The sequence below is a fragment of the Trachypithecus francoisi genome, unplaced genomic scaffold (assembly GCF_009764315.1).
Source record: "Trachypithecus francoisi isolate TF-2019V2 unplaced genomic scaffold, Tfra_2.0 Lachesis_group4, whole genome shotgun sequence".
Lineage (NCBI taxonomy): Eukaryota > Metazoa > Chordata > Mammalia > Primates > Cercopithecidae > Trachypithecus > Trachypithecus francoisi.
Genome location: NW_022681469.1, coordinates 26,045,347 through 26,066,954, shown reverse-complemented (window position 1 = coordinate 26,066,954; position 21,608 = coordinate 26,045,347). Strand labels below are relative to the sequence as shown.

General features: G+C 38.5%; 1 protein-coding gene across 2 annotated transcripts in view; it reads right to left on the bottom strand.

The window, feature by feature from the left end:
• Positions 1 to 21,608, bottom strand: part of CHCHD3 (coiled-coil-helix-coiled-coil-helix domain containing 3) — a 297,752-nt gene that overhangs the window by 97,377 nt on the left and 178,767 nt on the right. Inside the window, exons 5-6 of one of the 2 annotated variants that reach the window (XM_033195050.1) lie at positions 6,365 to 6,379; positions 5,094 to 5,177 (exon numbers count right to left, since the gene is read on the bottom strand). In XM_033195050.1, the coding sequence (XP_033050941.1) occupies positions 5,094 to 5,177; positions 6,365 to 6,379 (99 nt within the window). The remainder of the gene's footprint in view (positions 1 to 5,093; positions 5,178 to 6,364; positions 6,380 to 21,608) is intronic. The other variant, XM_033195051.1, reaches the window with a different exon arrangement.

Genomic DNA, 21,608 nt, shown 5'->3' with positions numbered 1-21,608 from the left:
GAAACACTTAAGAACCTTCTCTTTGAAAGCTGTTCTCAGCTTCCTCTCATCAAATCACCAACCAGGAATTAACACTATCTATGTCTCTTATACCAATACTCAGGAATTAATACTCTCTAAGTATCTTTCAATTAGGTAAAACACCTGAATGTGATATCTCTAATGTTCACAGATATGCCACTGATAACTTAGCAACATTTGGCTACGAAATAAGGACTTAAAAAATCTTTTCAAATGGCTTTGACCTTCTCTCTCAGTAAAGTGTCGCTGCTTTTGAAAACTGGTTTTAAAGAGGGTGAAATCAGTGTCCAGTTAAATTACACTTATTACTCCTAACAAGTTAGTGAAAGAAGAAAATTATCTCAGACTCCTGGGTGCAGTGGCCAATATAAATACCTGGGTGGAGGGGGTTCCATTCACACATGGGAATTATCTAATTAACAAGGAGTTTATTAAAATAGATCCAAGTAGCAAATCAAGCTGTATTACAAAACTAAATGTACTTCACAGGTTTAGTGCACTTTGATTTATACTCTCAAAAGAAATTTGCATCAAGCCAATATAAATGAATAGTTCAAGTCATCAAAAAGTGATAACGTGTACAATTGCTGTTAGTTAATCTAGTTGCTGTGCAGATGGTAAGGTTATCTTAGGAATCTCCCTCAGAATGATTCTGCAAAGGACTCATTGATGCTACACCCCTCTCCATTAATGATACACCATCTGGTATCTACTTTATAGTTTCATCACTTCATTTGGTTAAAAGAGGAAAGATATGTGCTTATGTCCACTTTTAAACCACAGGCAACCTTGATTTCCTAGTAAGTTAGATGATTCTGCAAGTTATATTAATACTAGAATCATTATTTCTTACAATACGAATTAATGGATTCAGCATTTTTATACTATCTAATACAAAAGTGTATGCAGAATTCCTAATAGAAACAGTTAGACATTGTAATTTTCACTGCCATCGTAATACAAAAGAAAATACCTTTACAATCTTTTGCATTATGCCTAGAAAATGCTTCATCATTAGAGACCTAAATGTCTCTCACATATTCCTGGAAGAAATCCAAAGTGACAAAATTCAACTTGGGTACTTTGAGAATGACAGTGACAAACAAAAACAGGACTGTACAAAAATGGGCAAAAGACACAAGGAAGTTGAATAATATTAATTTTATGATTATCATTATCTTATACACAATGGAAAGTAAGCAGATATTCTTTCATGGCAACAGCTGATATTTGATAAGCTCTTTCCAGCTTTCAAGGGGCTTGTACACACTCATCTGATCTACCCCCCATCACCATGAAGATGAGCAAGGAACAGAGTACATCCCCATTTTGCAGATAAAGAACCAGATACCACAAGATGACAAAAGCATGCCTTCTGACTCCTTGTCTAACATTCTTTCTATCACATATTACTTACTGTGGAGTTATTGAGTATTAAGTAACAGTAGTGTACATATTCCACCTTAGCATTCTAAGCTTACTGGTGCGTCTCAGATTTCAGTTTCAGCTGCAGGCTAACTACTTTCCAGCCTGATCTTCAAAAAGGAAAACAATATATTCTGCATATATATAATTTGATCTTATCATATCGTGTCTATCTAATCTTCTACCACTTGTTCTACCTCATGCCAAAATGCCTAACAGTTTATTTGTTGAGAAGTTGTTGAGCAGGTAAGTTCAATCTGCCAGAAACAAATCCTCTCAGACACTTGTACCAATCAAATTGGTGAGTCCGTGAGAAACGGGAGATTTGTCAGTGCCTTTTCTTGAACCCGACAATAATTAAAGGCAAGTTTATAAGGTACCTAACATAGTAAAACCTGACGGCAAAGAAAACTGTCATTGGGTGAGGAAAAGCAGGTGCCAGGTACATCATCTCAAAAACTTTCACTTGCACTCATTTAACATTTACTAACTCTGATATGGTTCGGCTCTGTGTCCCCACCCAAATCTCATCTCGAATTGTAATGCCCACATGCTGAGGTAGGGACCTGGTGGGAGGTAACTGGATCATGGGTGTGGTTTCCCCAGGCCGTTCTTGTGGAAAGGGAGAGAGTTCTCAGATCTGATGGTGTTTTTTTTTTTTTTGAGGCGGAGTCTCGCTCTGTCGCCCAGGCTGGAGTACAGTGGCCGGATCTCAGCTCACTGCAAGCTCCGCCTCCCGGGTTTACGCCATTCTCCTGCCTCAGCCTCCAGAGTAGCTGGGACTACAGGTGCCCGCCACGTCGCCCGGCTAGTTTTTGTATTTTTAGTAGAGACGGGGTTTCACCGTGTTCGCCAGGATGGTCTCGATCTCCTGACCTCGTGATCCGCCCGTCTCGGCCTCCCAAAGTTCTGGGATTACAGGCTTGAGCCACCGCGCCCGGCCTGATGGTTTAAAAGTAGTTTCCCCTGCACACGCTCTCTCTCCTGCCACTGTGTGAAAAAGGTGCCTGCTTCGCTTTCACCTTCTGCCATAATTGTAAGTTTCCTGAGGCCTCCCTAGCCACGGAGAACTGTGAGTCAATTAAACTTCTTCCCTTCATAAATTACCCAGTCTCAAACAGCTCATTATAGGAGTGAGAAAACAGACTAACACAAACTCTAAGCCATGTACAATGCTCTAGGTATAGAAGTAAAACAATTAGTGGGTGAATGGTTACTCTGCGCTACACACTATTACAGGTGCTTTATGAGTATTGGTTCATTTAACAAATTAGTGAGGTGAGCACTATTAAATCATCACTTAATATATGAAACAACTGAGAGGTAAAATAAGATACTCCACATTACACAGCAGGGAAATGCCAGGTCAGAAATTTGAATCCAAGGCATCTGACATCAGAGGCTTGAGCTCTAAATCCGAGTTCTGCCCACAACCAGGGGGCCAAATCAGGCCCAGTTCCTGTTTTTGGTTTTACATTTTTAAATGGTTGAAAAAAAATTTAAGCAAAATTTTGTGATGTGTGAAAACCATACGAACTTCATACTTCAGGGTCCCTCAATTAGAACAGGGCCACACTCAATCATTTACAGGTCGCTTTCTCTGATTCCACATTACAAAGGTAGAGTTGGGTAGCTGCACAGAAACCAAATGTGGTGTGCAAAGCCTAAAATATTTACTATTTGGCCCTTTACAGGAAAAATTCCTGACATTCTCTAAACCATTCCGTTTTATGCCTATTCAACATCTCTACTTCAATGTCTGAAGTGTCCCAAGCTTAACATATCCATAATGAAACTCCTGATTTCCTCTACCACCAACATCCCAATCCATATCTTAAGAATCTTCCCCTGCGGAAAAAATCTTCTAGTTATAAAAGCCATAAACCTAGAGTTTGAGTCTTTTCTTTCTTCACTCACGTTCAAAGCCATCAGCAAATCTGGTCAGCTCTACCTTTAAAATACTGAACCACATTTCATTACTTCCCCTGCCGGACTCAGACGCACACCAGTCATTCCTTTTCCGAATTACTGCCATAATTTCTTACTAATTCTCGGTTGCTTCAACTCTTGCCCAAGACAGCATCCAGAGGGCTTGTCTGTTCCCAAATCCCCCAGCCTTCCCAAACATGCCAAGTTCACGCCTGCTTCATGGTTTTGGCAATGGTTTGCTTCCCTATTACCATAGGCCTCTTCCCAAATGTCATCTCAACAGAGAGATCTTCCCTCTCTACCCAACTCCATGCCTAAACCCCAGCCCTAGGACTCTCTTTTCCCATTTTATTCCGCTCGAAATTATCATAACCTGCCATACAATATGTATTCTGGTTTTAAATTGAATTTAAGCTCCAGGAAGACAGATGTTTACCTCTTTTTTTCACTAGTACAAAGCTGCTGGCACAAGACCAGGGCCAAACATATATTAGGTGCTTAAGTAAATATCTGCTAAATGAATGAGAAAATGCTCCCTACATTCAAGAGGTACTCAGTTCGGTAACATACGGAGACAGCAAACACATTTAACACACACATAACTGTACCGAGTGAGGGTTAATATTGTATTTCTTATTTTTTCTTATTTTCTTATCAAATAACATTTTCAACAAATAAAATTTTGAGAGTTTCATTCAAAAAGAAAAAGAGAGCTCAATCTGCAACCTCATGGTCTATTAATCTAGATAATCAATTAATCTAGATAATCAATCTACTTTATTGAAGAGGGCACTGATAAGGTGCTCAAACTCTCACTCTTAAACTCACTGCCTTCTTTTGTCCATCTCTGTCCAATGCTAGACCCATGCTGACTTGACACCCTATCTCTTTTTCCTTTCTCCTAACTCATGTTTAACTTCTACTATTCAGCTCCTATCCACCTCTCCTGAAGGAGACATTCATTTCTTAACTACAAATGCAGTGAAACTGAGTTTTCAGAAAGAAGATATACCCTGCCAGGCACCAGTGGCTCATGCCTGTAATCCCAGCACTTTGGGAGGCTGAGGCATGCAGATCACTTGAGGCCAGGAGTTCGAGACCAGCGTGGCCAACATGGTGAAACCCTATCTCTAATAAAAATACAAAACTTAGCCAGGCATGGTGGTGCACGCCTGTAATCACAGCTCTCAGGAGGCTAAGGCATGAGAATCGCTTGAACCCAGTAGGCAGAGGTTGCAGCGAACCAAGATCACACCACCGCACTCCAGGCTAGGTGACGGAGTGAGATTCCATCTCAAAAAGAAAAAAGCAAAAAAAAAAAAAAAAGATAAAAGAAAATAAATACATCCTTTAAAACGCTACCATTTTTAAGAGTGTATTAAAATTTAGTCAACATTCGGGGGAGATAAGAGTAGGAGTGTACTGTCTGACCTGGAGGCAATGTAGATTCTAAACATACAAAAAAGTATTTGCATTTGGTAGGTCCCAAAGTGGTAAAATGCATCAGTGAACAAATAATGCAACCATTCCAAAGTGACCAAAGAAAAAATGACATTGTTACAGAGGATGAACTACCTACCTGCCTGCTTTGCTTCTTCACTTCCTGGTCACTTTACCACCAGGAAAAGCAGTTGAAGTTCTAATTAATTAATTTTTAAATAAATATACAAGAAAGCAGCAGATGTGGTAATAGAATCAATGACAAAAAATAGTCATACCCTCTCCTCCAGTCTAGCCAGCTGTTCTTTGTAGAATGCATCCTGCTTCTTTAGCACTCGGTCTTTCTCTTCCAGCTGCCTAGCCTAAAAAAAGAAATGAGGAATATACTATATCAAGAAAAAGCAGCAACAGCAAAGCAAAAGTCAAGAATAAATTGCATTAGAAATAAGAATACAAATCTGAAGATTTTGGCAATCTATTAGGTCTCTGCCATAGAAAAACATTAAGATGATGATTGCTGTATTTAAATGTAAAGAATAAGTCCGCATTGTATTTTTCACTGTAACAGCTGTGTCCTATTTTGTCCAAATATATTTGGAAACGTCAGAATACAGCACATAACAAACTCTTATTTAACTTCCCTATCGAAGAGTAATTTCAAGGACTAATATTTTGTATAACAAAACTTTAATTTTATCCTGGGCATAAGATACATGGCTCTTAACCTTTTTTGAACAAAAAAGTAATGCCTAAATAACATTTTGCACATAAATCTTGTTTAAGAACAGTTAATTACCTGCAAATAAATACAGACATTGTTTTATTTCCCTTTATGTAAAGAATTAATTGTTATGGAAGAGTGGAAACAAAAACTACTATATTTGTTTATTTCAATAATTCAAAATAATAATAATAAATAACAATATTTCAAAACTTTAGTTATTGCACTTTCAATTCACAAGATTTTTTAAAATAAAATCTAAACAAGTAAAATATTTTTGGTTCTTTAAAAAATGATGAAGATGGCTACTTATGGATATTTTTCAAGATTTGTAAAAAAAAAAATGTATTTCTTAAATTAAGGTTGGTATCTTGAATATTATGTTTAATTGGCCTTTATCTCTGAGGGATGAGACTTTCCTATATCACTCTGAGTTAGATTTTGTTTTCAACATATTTTTTGCTCAGTGAATGCTGAATATATGCCTGACTACAACTTATAAGAAAGTGTGTGTGTGTGTATATATATCTATATATAGTATATATAGATATATAGGTATATATGTGTGTGTATCTTTTAATTTATATAAACAAAGTATATATATTACTTTTAATATGTATAGTGTGTGTATATATATATTTTAACTGTATGCATCCAGCCATCCATTAACAAGTATATATTTAGGCATTCCCATCCTTGTGCTACTTCACCAAAATTCTTTTGCTAAATGACCAAGTATTGCCTGTTTCAGATGTTAAGGTGCCTCAACTATCTGCTTAGTTTAGGTGAACTACTTGCACATTTATAGGTTGCTGTTTTGCTACTTACTTTGTCTTCAATATCCTGCAGCATGTTAAAAATAAAATAAACACAAACAGTTATTTAACAACGTAAGTACTGTTTTTTCCTAATTTCACACACACACAAAATCTGACAGATAATATTTAAAATGCAAGTCAAAGAAGGTAATGGGGAAAAAATAAAAAGGAAATGCTTAACTTGAGACACATTTTAATGTCACTATACTGTTACAGTTTGAATAGAAGATTCAATGAAAAGTACATGCTGCTTGGAAGCATATGAATAAATAAAAACAAATACAATGTTAAGATTAGATTAAAGTATACCCATATACAAGTATATAATGTATGGCTCCCTGGTACAGCACAGTAAAAATTTTATTAGACTGTTAGGAATATGAAACAAAAAGTAAACAAATTTCAAATCTAATACACATGACTACATAATCTAAAGAGAAAAGACCTCTCTAAATTCAACATAAAAACCCAAAATATAAATAAAGAGAATGAAAAAGAATAGACTCATAAGAAACTCCATAAAACAAAAGCACTATAAAATCCAAAGAAGCAGCAAGTAACAAAAAGAGGAAAAGAAATCCCAACATATAACTGGAAGATTTAACGTTATTAACATACAGAGAACTTAAAAAAGAAGCCTCATCCCCCAACTCCTCTCCCCGCCAAAAAAAAAAAAAAAAAAAGGCAAGAAATATACACAAACAATATAAACTAGAAATTAACACACAAAAAAATACGAATAATAAACACATGAAAAAAATCCAACCCCACAGCAAATCAGATAGTACAAATTAAGGTAATACGGTGTCTAATATTATTCATTCACCAACTAACAAAAATGTAAAATAAAATTAATATTGGCAAGGATATAAGAAAACAGGCTCTCCTATACACTGCTGGTCAGAATATAAATTGGTATACCCATTTTATAAATCAACCAGATAAAATTAACAAGTCTTTAAAACGTACATATGCACTGAGCCCTAAAAACGCTACTTACGGTACTTTTCTTAAGTACTATATGCAAAGATGTTCATGATAGGGCTTTTTAGACTTCATTACAAGGTTGTTTAGAATTGCAGAGAAAACAAAAACAAACCAGTCCAATGGCTAAATGAAACATGTTCTCAGAGTATACCACGTAAAAAAGAAAAAAGCTATATAAATCAAGAGGCAGTATAACCTCTTTTTTTGTAGGGAAGACGAAGAGAAAAAACAAAAACAAACCAGTCCAATGGCTAAATGAAACATGTTCTCAGAGTATACCACGTAAAAAAGAAAAAAGCTATATAAATCAAGAGGCAGTATAACCTCTTTTTTTGTAGGGAAGACGAAGAGAAAAAACAAAAACAAAAGACAAAAAAAAAAAACAGAAGGATATTTTACAAAATGTCAACAGAGGTTACAGCAGAATGGTAGACTCATGGGCGGTATCTATTTTCTTATTTTTGCCTCTTTATATGTGCAGAATGAAAAACAAACATACTTAATAGTCAAGGGGCAAAAGGAAGAAATTTTTTAAGGTGAGGAAATGAATGGGTTTCTTGACTGTGGTGGTGGTTACATAATTATATGCACTTGTCAAAACTCATAGAATTGTTTATCAGAAAGAATGAATTTAACTACATAAATTTTAAAAATGAATATAAATTAAGCATACTAAAATTTGTAATAATAACTATAAATGTGTGAATGTATGTATAAATCATTATTATCATTAATTTTCTTATGTGGCCAATTTGACTTCCAGGCATTCAATCCTAGCAAATATTAAAACAAAAGAGTATTTACATCTAAGAAAATGCAACGAGCATTATTTAAAGCAACAACTAAGAGTGAACAATAGAGGTTTGGGTAAATAAGAATCTGGCAATAGGATACTGATTATAAAGATTTTGATCCAGCCATATAATCAAACAGTGAGAGTCCTTGAAAGCTGATATCTTAATAGAAAATTAATTTTTTAAAACTGAAAATGTTAAGTGAGAAAAAAACACGTCATAAAATAGCGTGTGCCCTAAGCTCCTAATTTTGCATGAGAAATGGGGGAGGGAGGAGCAGAAGGGAGGGACAAAGAAGATGGAGTACTTGTTTATATTGACATGGAAAAAAGTGTAAAGTATGGTAAGATGTTATAGTAGTTAAGACATACGTAGCAGGGTATATTATTTGGACTGTTTCTTATTTTCTATAATGAACAGTTATTACTTCTGTAATCAGAAAAAAAAATCTTTTAAACATCAATATTACACATGTTTACACTTGACTATGAGATGGAAATAAAGCAGTGAGGGCATCTAAAAGAGTGAACTATTAAATAATCATATTAACAATTCAAAAAATTTGCTTTAACAACTTGAACAGTTATAGATAGCATGGAAATTGTGTTGCCTACTAAATCCTGAATGTATCAGCACCTGGTTTTCTCCCCCATTCAATATATGGCATTATCTACCCGGATATTAAAACACTCATACTAGGTAATGTTCCTTTTGTTCACAGAGTGAGATTTTTTAAAATGCAAAGAAATCATAATGGATATTCCATTATCATTATTTAGAAAACACTAAGAGAATTCAACACTTGAGCCTACTGAGGACACTGCATCAATCAACAAATTTAATTTTGAAGAGCTGATTACAACTTAAATAAAGGATGTACAGATATATGCTCACTCACTTTTCTAAGACATGATCCTTGAAAAAGTTTTAAATAACACGTCCAAAGCTCAGATGCGTACACTAAAGACCAAAGAGGGGAATATTTCCTAAGACCCAACACCACCAAATTATAGGCCAGCAGCACACATCTTTCCCTGGACTGCAAACAGAATCAATAGTTTGAGATCCACTGGGAAGAATAACAAAGTAAGAAACATGGCCACAACACTTTAATAGCACATTGCTTTGAAACAGTTAATATGATGCTAGGAGGAAAAGTCACACGATATGAATCCTGAAACTTAAATAAGCCTAGAATACATTGACTAAGCTAATAGTCGCTGAGGATGGGGAGTCACATTCAACTTTAAAAAAGTACTAAACCTACTGCAAGGAAATAAAACTCCGTAGAGCTCTCTAACAGAGAATCACTGTAAATGAACAAATAAAAACAAAGAGGATGACAACATTATTTATGGATATAGAACCATATCTTGGGAAAAAAATAATATAAAACATTTTCCCCATCTACTATTTGCTATTCCTAGAAGAAATATGTATAGAATTGTTTTCAGATCTTGCCAGATTTGGGATAATGTAACTGGACTTGAAAATGTGACACAATGTACTTAAGTGGATCATTATGGAAAACTAGAGTATCCCATAATGCCAGAACACAAAGAAAATATGGAAATCAAGTTCAAGGAACCCAACACGAACATTTTGATGTCTTCACTTGGTGTTGATAGCTAGATTAAAAGTGAAGTACATATGTTTACTTCCTTAAAGACTTGTCTCTTTTCAGAATGGACTTGAAGGTGCTTTACAACAAGGGGTATAATAAAGTTTATACAGAAGAAAACTCGGATTATGAATATAACATACTGTGCTGATAGGAACTTTACCTTTCCATGAATAGTCCAGGCTAAATCTTCATAGCACAAACTTTTCGGCATTACTACACCCTTTTAACCCTTGTTGCTCCTGGGGACTCACGTGTGGCACCAACTGCACAGCACTGGGAACTCGGTGACATCACAATCACTTAGCACAGATAATGAAATGTTATTTTGTATATCAAGCACAAGGCATGTTAAGGCAAGGTTCTATGCTATGGGAAAGCTTGTACATTTTAAATGACAAAGTTCCCTGAAATGTCAGTATTCAATTTTTAATAGTTCAGTGTAAAAAACAAAGCAGGTACCTACTCAACTTTCCATGAGATAACACTATGAAGCCAGAGATTACTCGGATTTAGAAAAGACAACAATGCTCTAACAACATAAACAGGACAACCCTATAACTATATATCCTTTTATTCTAAATCTTTTAACAATCTGAAGCATACATATAAAGAACTGAGAAAGATTAATCTTTCACTATAATATGGATAATCTACGGTAGGCAAAATCTATTTTACAACTCACATAAGCAGATGAGCAAATAAGAGTAGGAAAAAGACCTTTATTTATTGTCAAAACTACATATGAGGTGCAATATATACGAACCTAATAAAATTATATGCTGACATAAAACAGAAAAAGAACTGAAATATCAAAGGAGGCTGAACCATAAACTTGTAAGGTAATATTGCATTTAGAAGCTGTAAAACATGATCACTGTGAGTATCAATTAGCCATAACAGAATAATTAAAGTAGCCATGTATTCAATTAATTGAATTCTAGACTTTCGTTAGGAGAAATTACATAGGGTTCACTGAGTCTTTACCAAGTGGCATTAATAAACAAAGAATTATACTTCCAGCACTGTTTTCCAAACCATACCAGAGGGTGACCTTCAGTAGGGTAACTCATCTAGGTGAACTTAAAGGATGTCCCACCTATTATACTTTTCAATGAGGCATAAGCATCAGCTATAAGCAGACCCCAGCTTGAAATGTTAAACTGCACTGACGTCCACTAATGCTGTAACACCTAATGTAAGGTGAACATAGACCAGAGAGATGAAAGACAAAAGTCCATTCTTCCAATATACTTCCTTTTCTGAAGTCTGGAACTCAAACCCAAGCATCCAGGATCAGGGCAGTTGGTGTTGGCGTTTGTATTGTCTTCCCCTTCTCAGAGTTTCAAGAGCCCTGATTGACATTTTAAACTTTTTCATACTAATAACATACTGAAAACAGTCAACTGATTATATCCTTTGCCACACAGGGGTATGATACGGTTTGGCTCTGTGTCCCCATCCAAATCTTATCTTGATCTGTAATCCCCATAATCCTCACATGTGGAGGGACAGACCAAATAGGAGGTGACTGGATCATGGGGGAGGATCCCCCTGCTATTCTTGTGATAGCGAGTGGGTGCTCACAAGATCTGATGGTTTTATAAGTGTTTAATGGTTCCTCCTTCACACGCTCTTTCACTCTGCGGCTGCCTTGTGAAAACGGTTCCTGCTTTCCCTTTGCCTTCCACCATGATTGTAAGTTTCCTGAGGCCTTCCCAGGAAGCGCAACTGTGAGTTAATTAAAACTCTTTCCTTTATAAATTACCTACTTTCGGGTAGTATCTTTATAGCAGTGTGAAAATGAAATAATACAGTTAACTGGTACCAAGGTAGTGGGGCACTGCTATAAAGATACAGAAAATGTGGAAGCAAGTTTGGAACTGGGTAATGGACAGAGGTTGGGACAATTTGGAGATCTCAGAAGATGACAGGAAAATATGGGAAAGTTTGGAACTTCTGAGAGACTTGTTGAACAGTCTTGACCAAAATGCTGATAGTGATATGGACAATGAAGTCCAGGCTGAGGTGGTCTCAAGATAGAGATGAGGAACGTACTGGGAACTGGAGCAAAGGTGACACTTGCTATGGTTTAGCAAAGACACTGGTGGCATTTTGCCCCTGCCCTAGAGAACCGTGAAACTTTGAACTTGAGAGAGACATGAAATTGAAACTTATGTTTAAAAGGGAAGCATGGCATAAAAGTTTGGAAAATTGGCAGCCTGACCATGCAGTAGAAAATAAAAACCTATTTTTCTGGGGAGAAATTCAAGTCAGCTGAAAAGATTTGTAAGAGTAACAAGGAGCTGAATGTTAATCACCAAGACAATGGGCAAAATGTCTCCAGGGCATATCAGAGGACTTCACAGCAGCCCCTCCCATCATAGGCCCAGAGGCCTAGGAGGGAAAAACGTTGCCTGGACCAGACCCAGGGCCCTGTTGCTGTGTGCAGCCTCAGGACTTGGTTCCCTGAGTCCCAGCAGCTCCAGCTCTAGCCATGGCTAAAAGGGGCCAAGGTACAGCTCAGGCCATTGCTTCAGAGGGTGCAGGCCCCAAGCCTTAGTCGCTTTCATGTGATGTTGGGCCTGCAAGTGCACAGAGGTCAATAACTGAGGATTGGGAACCTCTACCTAGATTTCAGAGGATGTATGGAAAGCCTGGATATCCAGGCAGAAGTCTGCTGCAGTGGCAAAGCCCTCATGGAGAATCTCTGCTCGGACAGTGCAGAAGGGAAATGCAGGGTTGGAGGCCCCATGCAGAGTCCCTGCTGGGGCACTGCCTAGTGAACCTGTGAGAAGAGGGCCACCGTCCTCTAGACCCCAGAATGGTAGACCCACTGACAGCTTGCACAGTATACCTGGAAACGCCACAGGCACTCAATACCAGTCCATGACAGCAGCATGGGGGGCAGTACCCTGCAAAAACACAGAGGCGAAGCTATCTAAGGCCATGGGAGCCCACCTCTTGCATGGCATGAGACATGCATGAGACCTAGACATGAGACATGAGACATGGAGTCAAAGGAGATTTTTTTAGAGCTTTAAGACTTCATGGCTGCCCTGCTGGATTTTGGACTTGCATGGGACCTGTAGCCCCTTTATTTTGGCCAATTTCTGCTATTTGGAATGAGAGCACTTACCCAATGCCAGTACCCCCCACTGTATCTTGGAGGTAACTAACTTGCTTTTGATTTTACAGGCTCCTACATAGAAGGGACTATCCTTGCCTCAAATGAGACTTTGGACTTGGACTTTTGGGTTAAAACTGGAATGACTTAAGACTCTTGGGGACTGTGGGGAAGGCCTGATTAATTTTGAAATGTAAAAAGAACCTTAGATTTGGCAGGGGCCAGGGTGGAATGATATGGTTTGGCTCTGTGTCCCTACCCAAATTTCATCTCAAACTGTAATCTCCATAATCCCCACATGTTGAGGGACAGAACTGGTAGGAAGTGACTGGATCATGGGGGCGGTTTCCCCCGAGCAGTTCCGGTGATTATGAGCAAGCTCTCATGAGATCTGATGGCTTTATAAAGGTCTGAAGGTTTCTCTTTCACAGGATCTTACTCTCTCCTGCCACCTTGCAAAAAAGGTGCTTGCTTCCCCTTTGCCTTCTGCCATGATTGTAAGATTCCTGAGGCCTCGTCAGCCATGTGAAATTGTGAGTCAATTAAACCTCTTTCCTTTATAAACTACCCAGTCTCAGGTATTTCTTTATAGCAGTGTGAAAATGGACTAATGCAAAGGTATATCTGCTATTCTCTTAAGTAAGAATGGAGAGCCAAAAATGAATGGTTTTTGAAATTAAAAAGTAAAGCTGACATTGAATAAAGACAGGAGGTTGCTGGAGTACACAAATTTTGAATAGAAAGTGATCTGGTGGTGTTTTGCTTTAAATTATCCCAGAAGTTCTCTCATAACTTTTATGTATAACATAGTGCCTAACAGAAGAAGCAAAATGCAGTGCTGGATGAAATTAGAACCAATTTTATAAACTTTCTTCTACAGCTTGAGAGAGAGGGGACAGTTGTTAACTATATATTTACTCCTCCAGTTTTCTAGTTTTATTTCATAATTTGGAAGTTATTTGCACTATGACAGAGTAAGAAACTCAGTGAGGAGACAGAAGACTTGGGTGCCCATGTCCACTCTGTGGAATCACCACATCACCATGCACTGACCCAGCCCAGCACCCATGTTCCAAAACCACCTTGGACATTACTTCCAGAGTCTTTGCCAAGTCATATCCTAGCTGCTTCTCCTACTTTTGCAGCTAATAAAACCTTTCAGTATGTTTCCTATGGCACTTGTTTTTTTATTTTACCTTGTATGATACATGCTTACTTACCCACTGCTCCTCTCCTTAACTGTAAACTCTCTGAGACAAGAGAAGGGCTTTCCTCCTCTCTGTGTGTATCTTTGGCTCAATCTAGATCTGTACTTTCCACAAGGAAACAGTCGGTACATGGCAGCTGTATCAAATGAACTGCACTGAGTGCAAGAGTTTGTACGAAGTTCCTTCCAGCTTCTGGGAAGGAAATCTGTCCTAATGTCCACGATTTAGTTCATACTACCACATGATATACAGTGTGATTTTATGTGTACGTTATTATGTAAGCTCTGAATTAAGTGCTGCCAGCAAGTTACTGAGGAATGCACAATCCAGGAGCAATCAACAAGTATTCTTATTAGAAGCTCGAAAAGTAGAGAAAGCTACTAGAAGCGCTTCAGTCACCCATGCCTTAATCAACAGTGATGTTTTGCTAATTAGCAAAATGACTGCTGGAAATGGGATTTTATTGGTGAAAATGGTCCATTAACCAGCATGATAAATGTTAGATATGAGTTCTTATTAGTAAAATGAAAGCTATCACAAATATATCAGAATTAGCTGCCATATTATAAAGACACTCCTACATCTGCTACATGAACAGGTTAAAGAAATCCAATGAGGCCTCTAGCTTTTATTGTAGGAATGGTGCCTCGGAATTGATCCCTAAAAAGCTCTGTATCCAGCCATGTGTTTCAGACGGAGATTCTTATCCTTGGCACTATCAACAATTTGGACCAGATAATTCTTTGTTATGGAGACAGGTCTTACATACTGTAGAACGTTTAGCAGTACTCATGGCCTCTAATCCATACAGCCCAGCAGCACTACCCCAGCTCTGAGTTGTGACAAACAAAATGTCTCCAGACATTGCCGAATGTTGTCTAGGAGGCAAAATCGCCTCTGTGGAGAAGCACAGGTTTAAGAGGTGATATGGTTAGGCTGTGTCCCCACCCAAATCTCATACTGAACTGCAGCTCCCCTAATTCCCACGTGTCATGGGAGGGACCCAGTGGGAAGTAACAGAATCACGGGGGCGGACTTTTCCTGTGCTGTTCTCATGATAGTAAGTCTCATGAGATCTGATGGTTGTATAAAGGGAAATTCCTCTGCACAAGCTCTTTGCCTGCCACTATGTAAGATGTGACTTTGCTCTTCCTTTGCCTTCTGCCATGACTGTGAGGCCTCCCCAGCTACGTGGAACTGTGAGTCCATTACACCTCTTTTTCTTTATAAATTACCCACTCTCTGGTATATCTTTATTAGTAGCATAAGAACAGACTACTACAAGAGGATTGTTGTTTGTCATCTGTCTCAGGTGAAACTTTCTTGCAAAGAAAATACTTAAAAGAACAGAAAACTGCAACTTCGTTGAGTTTTACAAAACCGGTCCTATGAATCATTTTGTTCCGGCTTTCTAATAAAGTTTTATTCAATAAATGTCTGTACATATTGTAGAATTGGGGTTGGGTCTTGTGCTATCTATCATCTGGTGGTAGGGTTGAATTGCAAAGGCATAAAGCACAAAAGCAATGAGAATGGCTCACATCTTTGTAATGTAATGAATCATTTCCCAGTGAGAAAATATATAAAATATGTACAAAAGCTCTTTCTTTCCTACAGCTTCTGGTAAACCCAGAATCAAAGCTTCTATCACATATAAGACTTTGAATCCATTTAACTTATGTTCAGATCAGGCAGGGCTGAGATTCCGTTGACATGAACTGGTTCTGGTTGTTTAACATTTGTTCTGCTAGGGCAGTGACTACGTCATACCTGTTGTTAAATATTTTATATATAATTCCTGAGAACAAGGCATATTGTGATTCCATTATAACTTACAAGTTTCATGTTACAAAGTAACATGACATTTCAACATGAAAGGCGCTGAAACATATCACCACATCAGTTCAGTGGCATATGCTCTGTGCTCTCCGCCCAACATCCATTTAAGACAAGAACACTCATCACAATCCCCAACCTATAAGAAACATTAAATATTGGGAGGCCGAGACGGGCGGATCACGAGGTCAGGAGATCGAGACCATCCTGGCTAATACGCTGAAACCCCGTCTCTACTAAAAAAATACAAAAACTAGCCGGGCGAGGTGGCTGGCGCCTGTAGTCCCAGCTACTCGGGAGGCTGAGGCAGGAGAATGGCGTAAACCCAGGAGGCAGAGCTTGCAGTGAGCTGAGATCTGGCCACTGCACTCCAGTCCGGGCGACAGAGCGAGACGCCGTCTCAAAAAAAAAAAAAAAGAAACATTAAATAAATGCTGAATCAAAAATGAACTGCTGGGGTTTCAGAGTTCTAACACAAGCAGTCTTATCTTCTCTAATGACAATGGCTTCAGCTACTACATGCTTATGAAAGACACAAGTGAATATAAACAGCTAACAAAACTAAAAGACCATGGTGAAGCAAATTCAGCAATTGAATATAAAATACAGCTCTAAAAAGCAAAATTCTATAAAATAAATTAAGGACTCTATGTCACAGCATCATTAGCACGCTTAAAAACTTTAAAGCGAAGAATTAGCACTGAAAGATGAAAAAGTGGTAAAAGAAGCCATATTCTATAAAACCGTGTGATTATATGGACTTAGAGAAGGAATGGGCTTTTACTATCAAAGGCAGCTGCAGCACAGATTGGTGTTATCAACTACTGAATGCTACCATCACTCATAAAAGTAGGGTGGTCTCAACTCTAAACTACAGCTGTTGTGAGTACAGAGTGGGAATAAATACTAAGCAGTTTGAGTTATATAACCTAAGGTGCAATTATACTAAAATATCTCTATCTTCTTATTCCATATTGTGGGAAATAAAACTTCCATTTCCAGGCACTTATATATAATCTTGTTTTACCATGGAGATTAAAAATCTCAGAAGCACTCTGACATAGAGACACTAGTTAAACTGCACTATCTGCACCAAGATACTTGGTGTCAGTGAACTGACAAATAAATTGGACAACAACATGGAGACAATTACTGCACAACTTCTGAATTCCTTTTCTTTGTACTAACTTGTATTTGTTCAATTTAAATTTAGACTTAATGTTCACACTATTGGGACCAATGGGCCACTCAACCTCTTTTCTTGCAATCTGTCTCACATCCAGAGCTGAAGAAAACATCCAGAGATCACTCAGTTCATTTTCTAGGAAGTAAGTGAGGCTCCAAGCTCTTTGTTGGCAAAGGGAATTCTTGAAGGTCAGAAAGAGAATTGGTTCTGCGACTCCTGTCTCTTGACAACAGTGTACTTCCCAGACCTATGACTTTATTTCTCCTCATGCTGGCTTGAAGTTAAGAGAAGAAAATGTAAAAAATGACTAATCAAACATGTGTAGCAATTTTCAGCCCTGCTCAACATAAAGATTTGTTTTTAAAGATTTTCTGCACCCGTTATTGCACACTACACTAAAAATAACTTCAAATCAACCTGTATACTATGTCGGTTCAGGTCTTCTGGGATGCAGATGCTGAGACATAAAGTACAAGAGACTGATTATGGGGACATGTGTGGGAAGGGTGGAGGACAGAAGGAGCAGAAGAAAGCAGGAGAGCCTCAGACCGTGCCCTTCAGCAGCTACAGCAGGGAAGGAATGAAGATCATACGCAGCTCTGGGAAAATCTTAGCCAGGTTGACGAGGAGCCCCAGAGCATGTGGTGGGTCCCAAAGTGCAGCAGCTTGATGCTGTCAGCTAACTGCACCACACCCTTTTTCTATTCTGTTAAAGATAGAGTTAAAGGGCACACTCCTATGGCCGCCACATAATCAGATTTGTTAACTAACACAAAACAAAATGATGACAACAAACATCAACTTCCACTTCAAACAGAATGTAAACCAGCAGAGAATGAGGTTTACATGTGTTTGTATATATGAGTTCCCTTTAGAATTGCTTCACTTATGCAGGCCAGGCTGAGTAAATTCAATTGAACTTATGGAATACTATTTGATCCATAAGTTCTATCAAGTAGAAAAAGCAACAAAATAGGCATCAGACAATTAAAGCTTCCATTCCATCTTGGCTGCTAATTCATGGTCTACAGCAAATCACCTCACCTTTCTGGATCTGTCTCTATCTGTACAATTCAGAGGATAGGCTAAATAATATCTAAGACCCCTCTAACATCCACATTTCATGCATTACATTTACCACAACATTTCCTCTATTATTCATTTGAATCTACTAAGCAGCTAGGCCAGAGGAAATTCAATAAATGTGTACGTTCTTTTGGCAAACTGCTAGGATGCTAGGGGCACACATTAAACAACATTTGGAAATAACCATGTATACATGACACCTGGTTGCCAGGGGCAGACACTGTGCGGCAGCAGCAATGTTTCTTCTCTGCCTGACTTGGCACCGGCAGTGGGTTTGCAATCACCAGAACAGAGTCTTTGCCTTAGCAATATTCGCTGGGCTGCCTCCTGAACCTCATACCACCTGGCAAACTCAAATAGGTAAGACTGGGGCTGCAAGGGGCCACTTTTCTAAAACAACTTCAACTCCTTGCTGCTAACCAAATCACACTCATTCTTATCTTCTACATAAAAATGAGAAAGGCCAGAAAATAATCAGGCATGTTCATCCTGTTTACGTTTCTTTATAGAGGCTGGTATAATTACATCATACAGACATTTAACTTACACAAACTCAACTGCCCAGGGTGACGGAGGGAGAGAGAATAATTTCAGTAGTACCCAGAGCTTCACTTACTCCACAAGAAAGCCTGAGACTGGAGGCATACATCAGCTCTCCTCTCGATCTGTCTCATCTCCCACACGCCCTCACAGAGTGAGCATCTCTTCCCAGTGAATGGAACTCTAGTGGTTGAACTTATACAGGTTTCATTCACAAACCTTTAAATGAAAGCCAGCACTTTCATCTAGTGCTCAACTGAAGAAAACTACTGATCCAGAATAGAAAAAAAACTAGCAGTGCTGAACTCCTAAGAATAATTTTGAACAAAAGAAATGTTTACCATATATGCTGATTTTAAAACTAAATCCTTAAGATGCAACTCTACTATATTCTAAGAAAAATAGAATGTGGAGGCTAGGCATGGTGGCTCATGCCTCTAATCATAGTATTTTGGAAGGCTGAGTCGGGTAGATCACCTGAAGTCAGGAGTTCAAGACCAGCCTGACCAATATGGTGAAACCTCATCTCTACTAAAAATAGAAAAATCAGTTGAGTATGGTGGTGCGCACCTGTAGTCCCAGTTACTCAGGAGGCTGAGGCAGGAGAATTGCTTGAACCGGGGAGGTAGATGTTGCAGTAAGCCGAGATAGCGCCACTGAACTCCAGCCTGGGCGACAGAGCAAAAAACAAGAGAGACAGAGAAAGAGGAAAAAAAAAAAAAAGAAAAAATAGAACTTGGAAAAGCACTTAAGGAATAAAAATTACTTTCTAAAGAAATCGTCCACAATGGGTCACTGGTAATGAAAGTACAACAGAACACTCAGCCCTTTACAACATCCCAGTTTTCCCCAAACTGGGTAGTGAGGGGTTTCTTGAAAACCTTCAGCCTCTGCACAAAGCCTCTGGCTTATCTAACCAAGGAAAAGAAGTTAAGAGATAAGATCATGGGAATAACAAATGATAACCTGAGGCCTAAACAGGTAAGAAGGGAAAGAAGCCTTAGAAGGAAGCAATGGAAAGAAGAGAATGCACTCAAAGCAGAGTCATTCTCATCCAAATAGAAAGCAACAGCACACACAAGATAGGATGGAAATCAGCCACCTCAGTGCTGGGATCGAGGTGACTGAAGGGAGACGTGCCATCATCTTCCCATTAAAGAAGCCACCCTGAGGCGAAGGCAAAGGCCACAGGAGGGAGGCAGGGGGTCCTCTTGTCTGACTCAGTCCTCAGGCCTGGCTGGTTTAGACTTAGCTTTGTTCACATCCCTATTTGTGAACAATACTCTGGTATGCGAAGACCAAAATGAGGCAGAGAGCTCCGCAATCTCAAATTCTAGAAACTCTTGGCATACCAGAGTTTTGCTGTCAAGGAACTTAGGAATAGACATGATCAGCATTGTCAACTTACAAATTTTAACATCCTTTGTCACCTTTAAAGACCTGTAACTACATAATCACACTAGAAAGCCTCACTGCACAGCAATGTGAAGCAAGTACAGTCGTCTCTCAGTATCTGCAGGAGACTGGTTCCACAACTCCCCAGACCCAAATCCACAAATGCTCAAGTCCCTGATATAAAATGGCATGGTATTTGCATATAAACTATGTACCTCCTCCCATATATGTTAAAGCATCTCCAGATTACTTATAATACCTAATACAATGTAAATGCTATGTAATTATTACCCTGTGTTGATTTTTATTTGTATTCTTTTTAGTTGTTATATTAAGGTTGTTTTTTCTGAATATTTTCAATCCTTGGTTGATTGAATCTGCAGATGCAGAACCCGTGGACACAAAGGGCCAACTGTAGTACAGTTTCTACACAAACCTTTTTATTTTATTTTTTAATCTTACAGTTAAGGAAACAAGTTGCAGACAAGAGATTAGCCTGAAAGCCACAAGCTGGAAGAGCTGTCTCATGAACACAGAATTTCTGACTTCCCAGGAGAGCTCACCACGTAGATCCATCTACCTGTTGTTGGGTTCGAACCCAACAACAAAAAGCAACCTCATAATTCTGATTTGGTCTTGTCTTCTGGGAAGTCAGAATATTATTAACTACCTGGCAAGGGTATCTGGCCTGCTTATGGCTATAGTTATTGTTTTAATTACATATTGCCTTCTGACTTAAAAATCATCTTACTGTGGGTAGGATTTTCATTAATCCATCATTTGATCAGATGCTAGAAAGCTCTTCGCAAGTGTTGGAATTGAGGAACTAAGTGATCAGATTCCAGACCAAAGAAAAGTGATTCCCACCCTTAAGCCTTTTATACCACATGTGAGTGTATCACATGTAAAATCATCTTAATGACAAACATGAATGACATCTGATGCCATATTTCTCAGCTATCAAAAATACGTGGACAAAGGACAGGCATGGTGGCTCATGCCTATAATGCCAGCATTTTGGGAGGCTAAGGTGGGGGGATCATTTGAGGTCAGGAGTTCAAAACCATCCCAGGAAACATGAGACCTCATCTCTACAAAAGATTAAAAAAAAAAAAAAATCAGCCAGGCATGGTGGCATGTGCCTGTAGTCCCAGTGACTCAGGAGGCTGAGGCGGGAGGATCACTTGAGCCCAAGAGGTCAAGGCTGCAGTGAGTTATGATCATGCCACTGTACTCCAAGCCTGGGCAATACAGCAAGACTTTGTGTCCAGAAAAAAAACCCCACAACTTTTTCTTCAAACCAATCATACATATTTAAGGCAGAGGCAGGAATATACCTTAGAAACCAACGCCCTTAGAAGTCAAAGACACTTTTAGGATCATAAAGCTAACTAGTCATGAGTTAAGAATAGAATTTGTCACCTTTAAAGACCTGTAACTACATAATCACACTAGAAAGCCTCACTGCACAGCA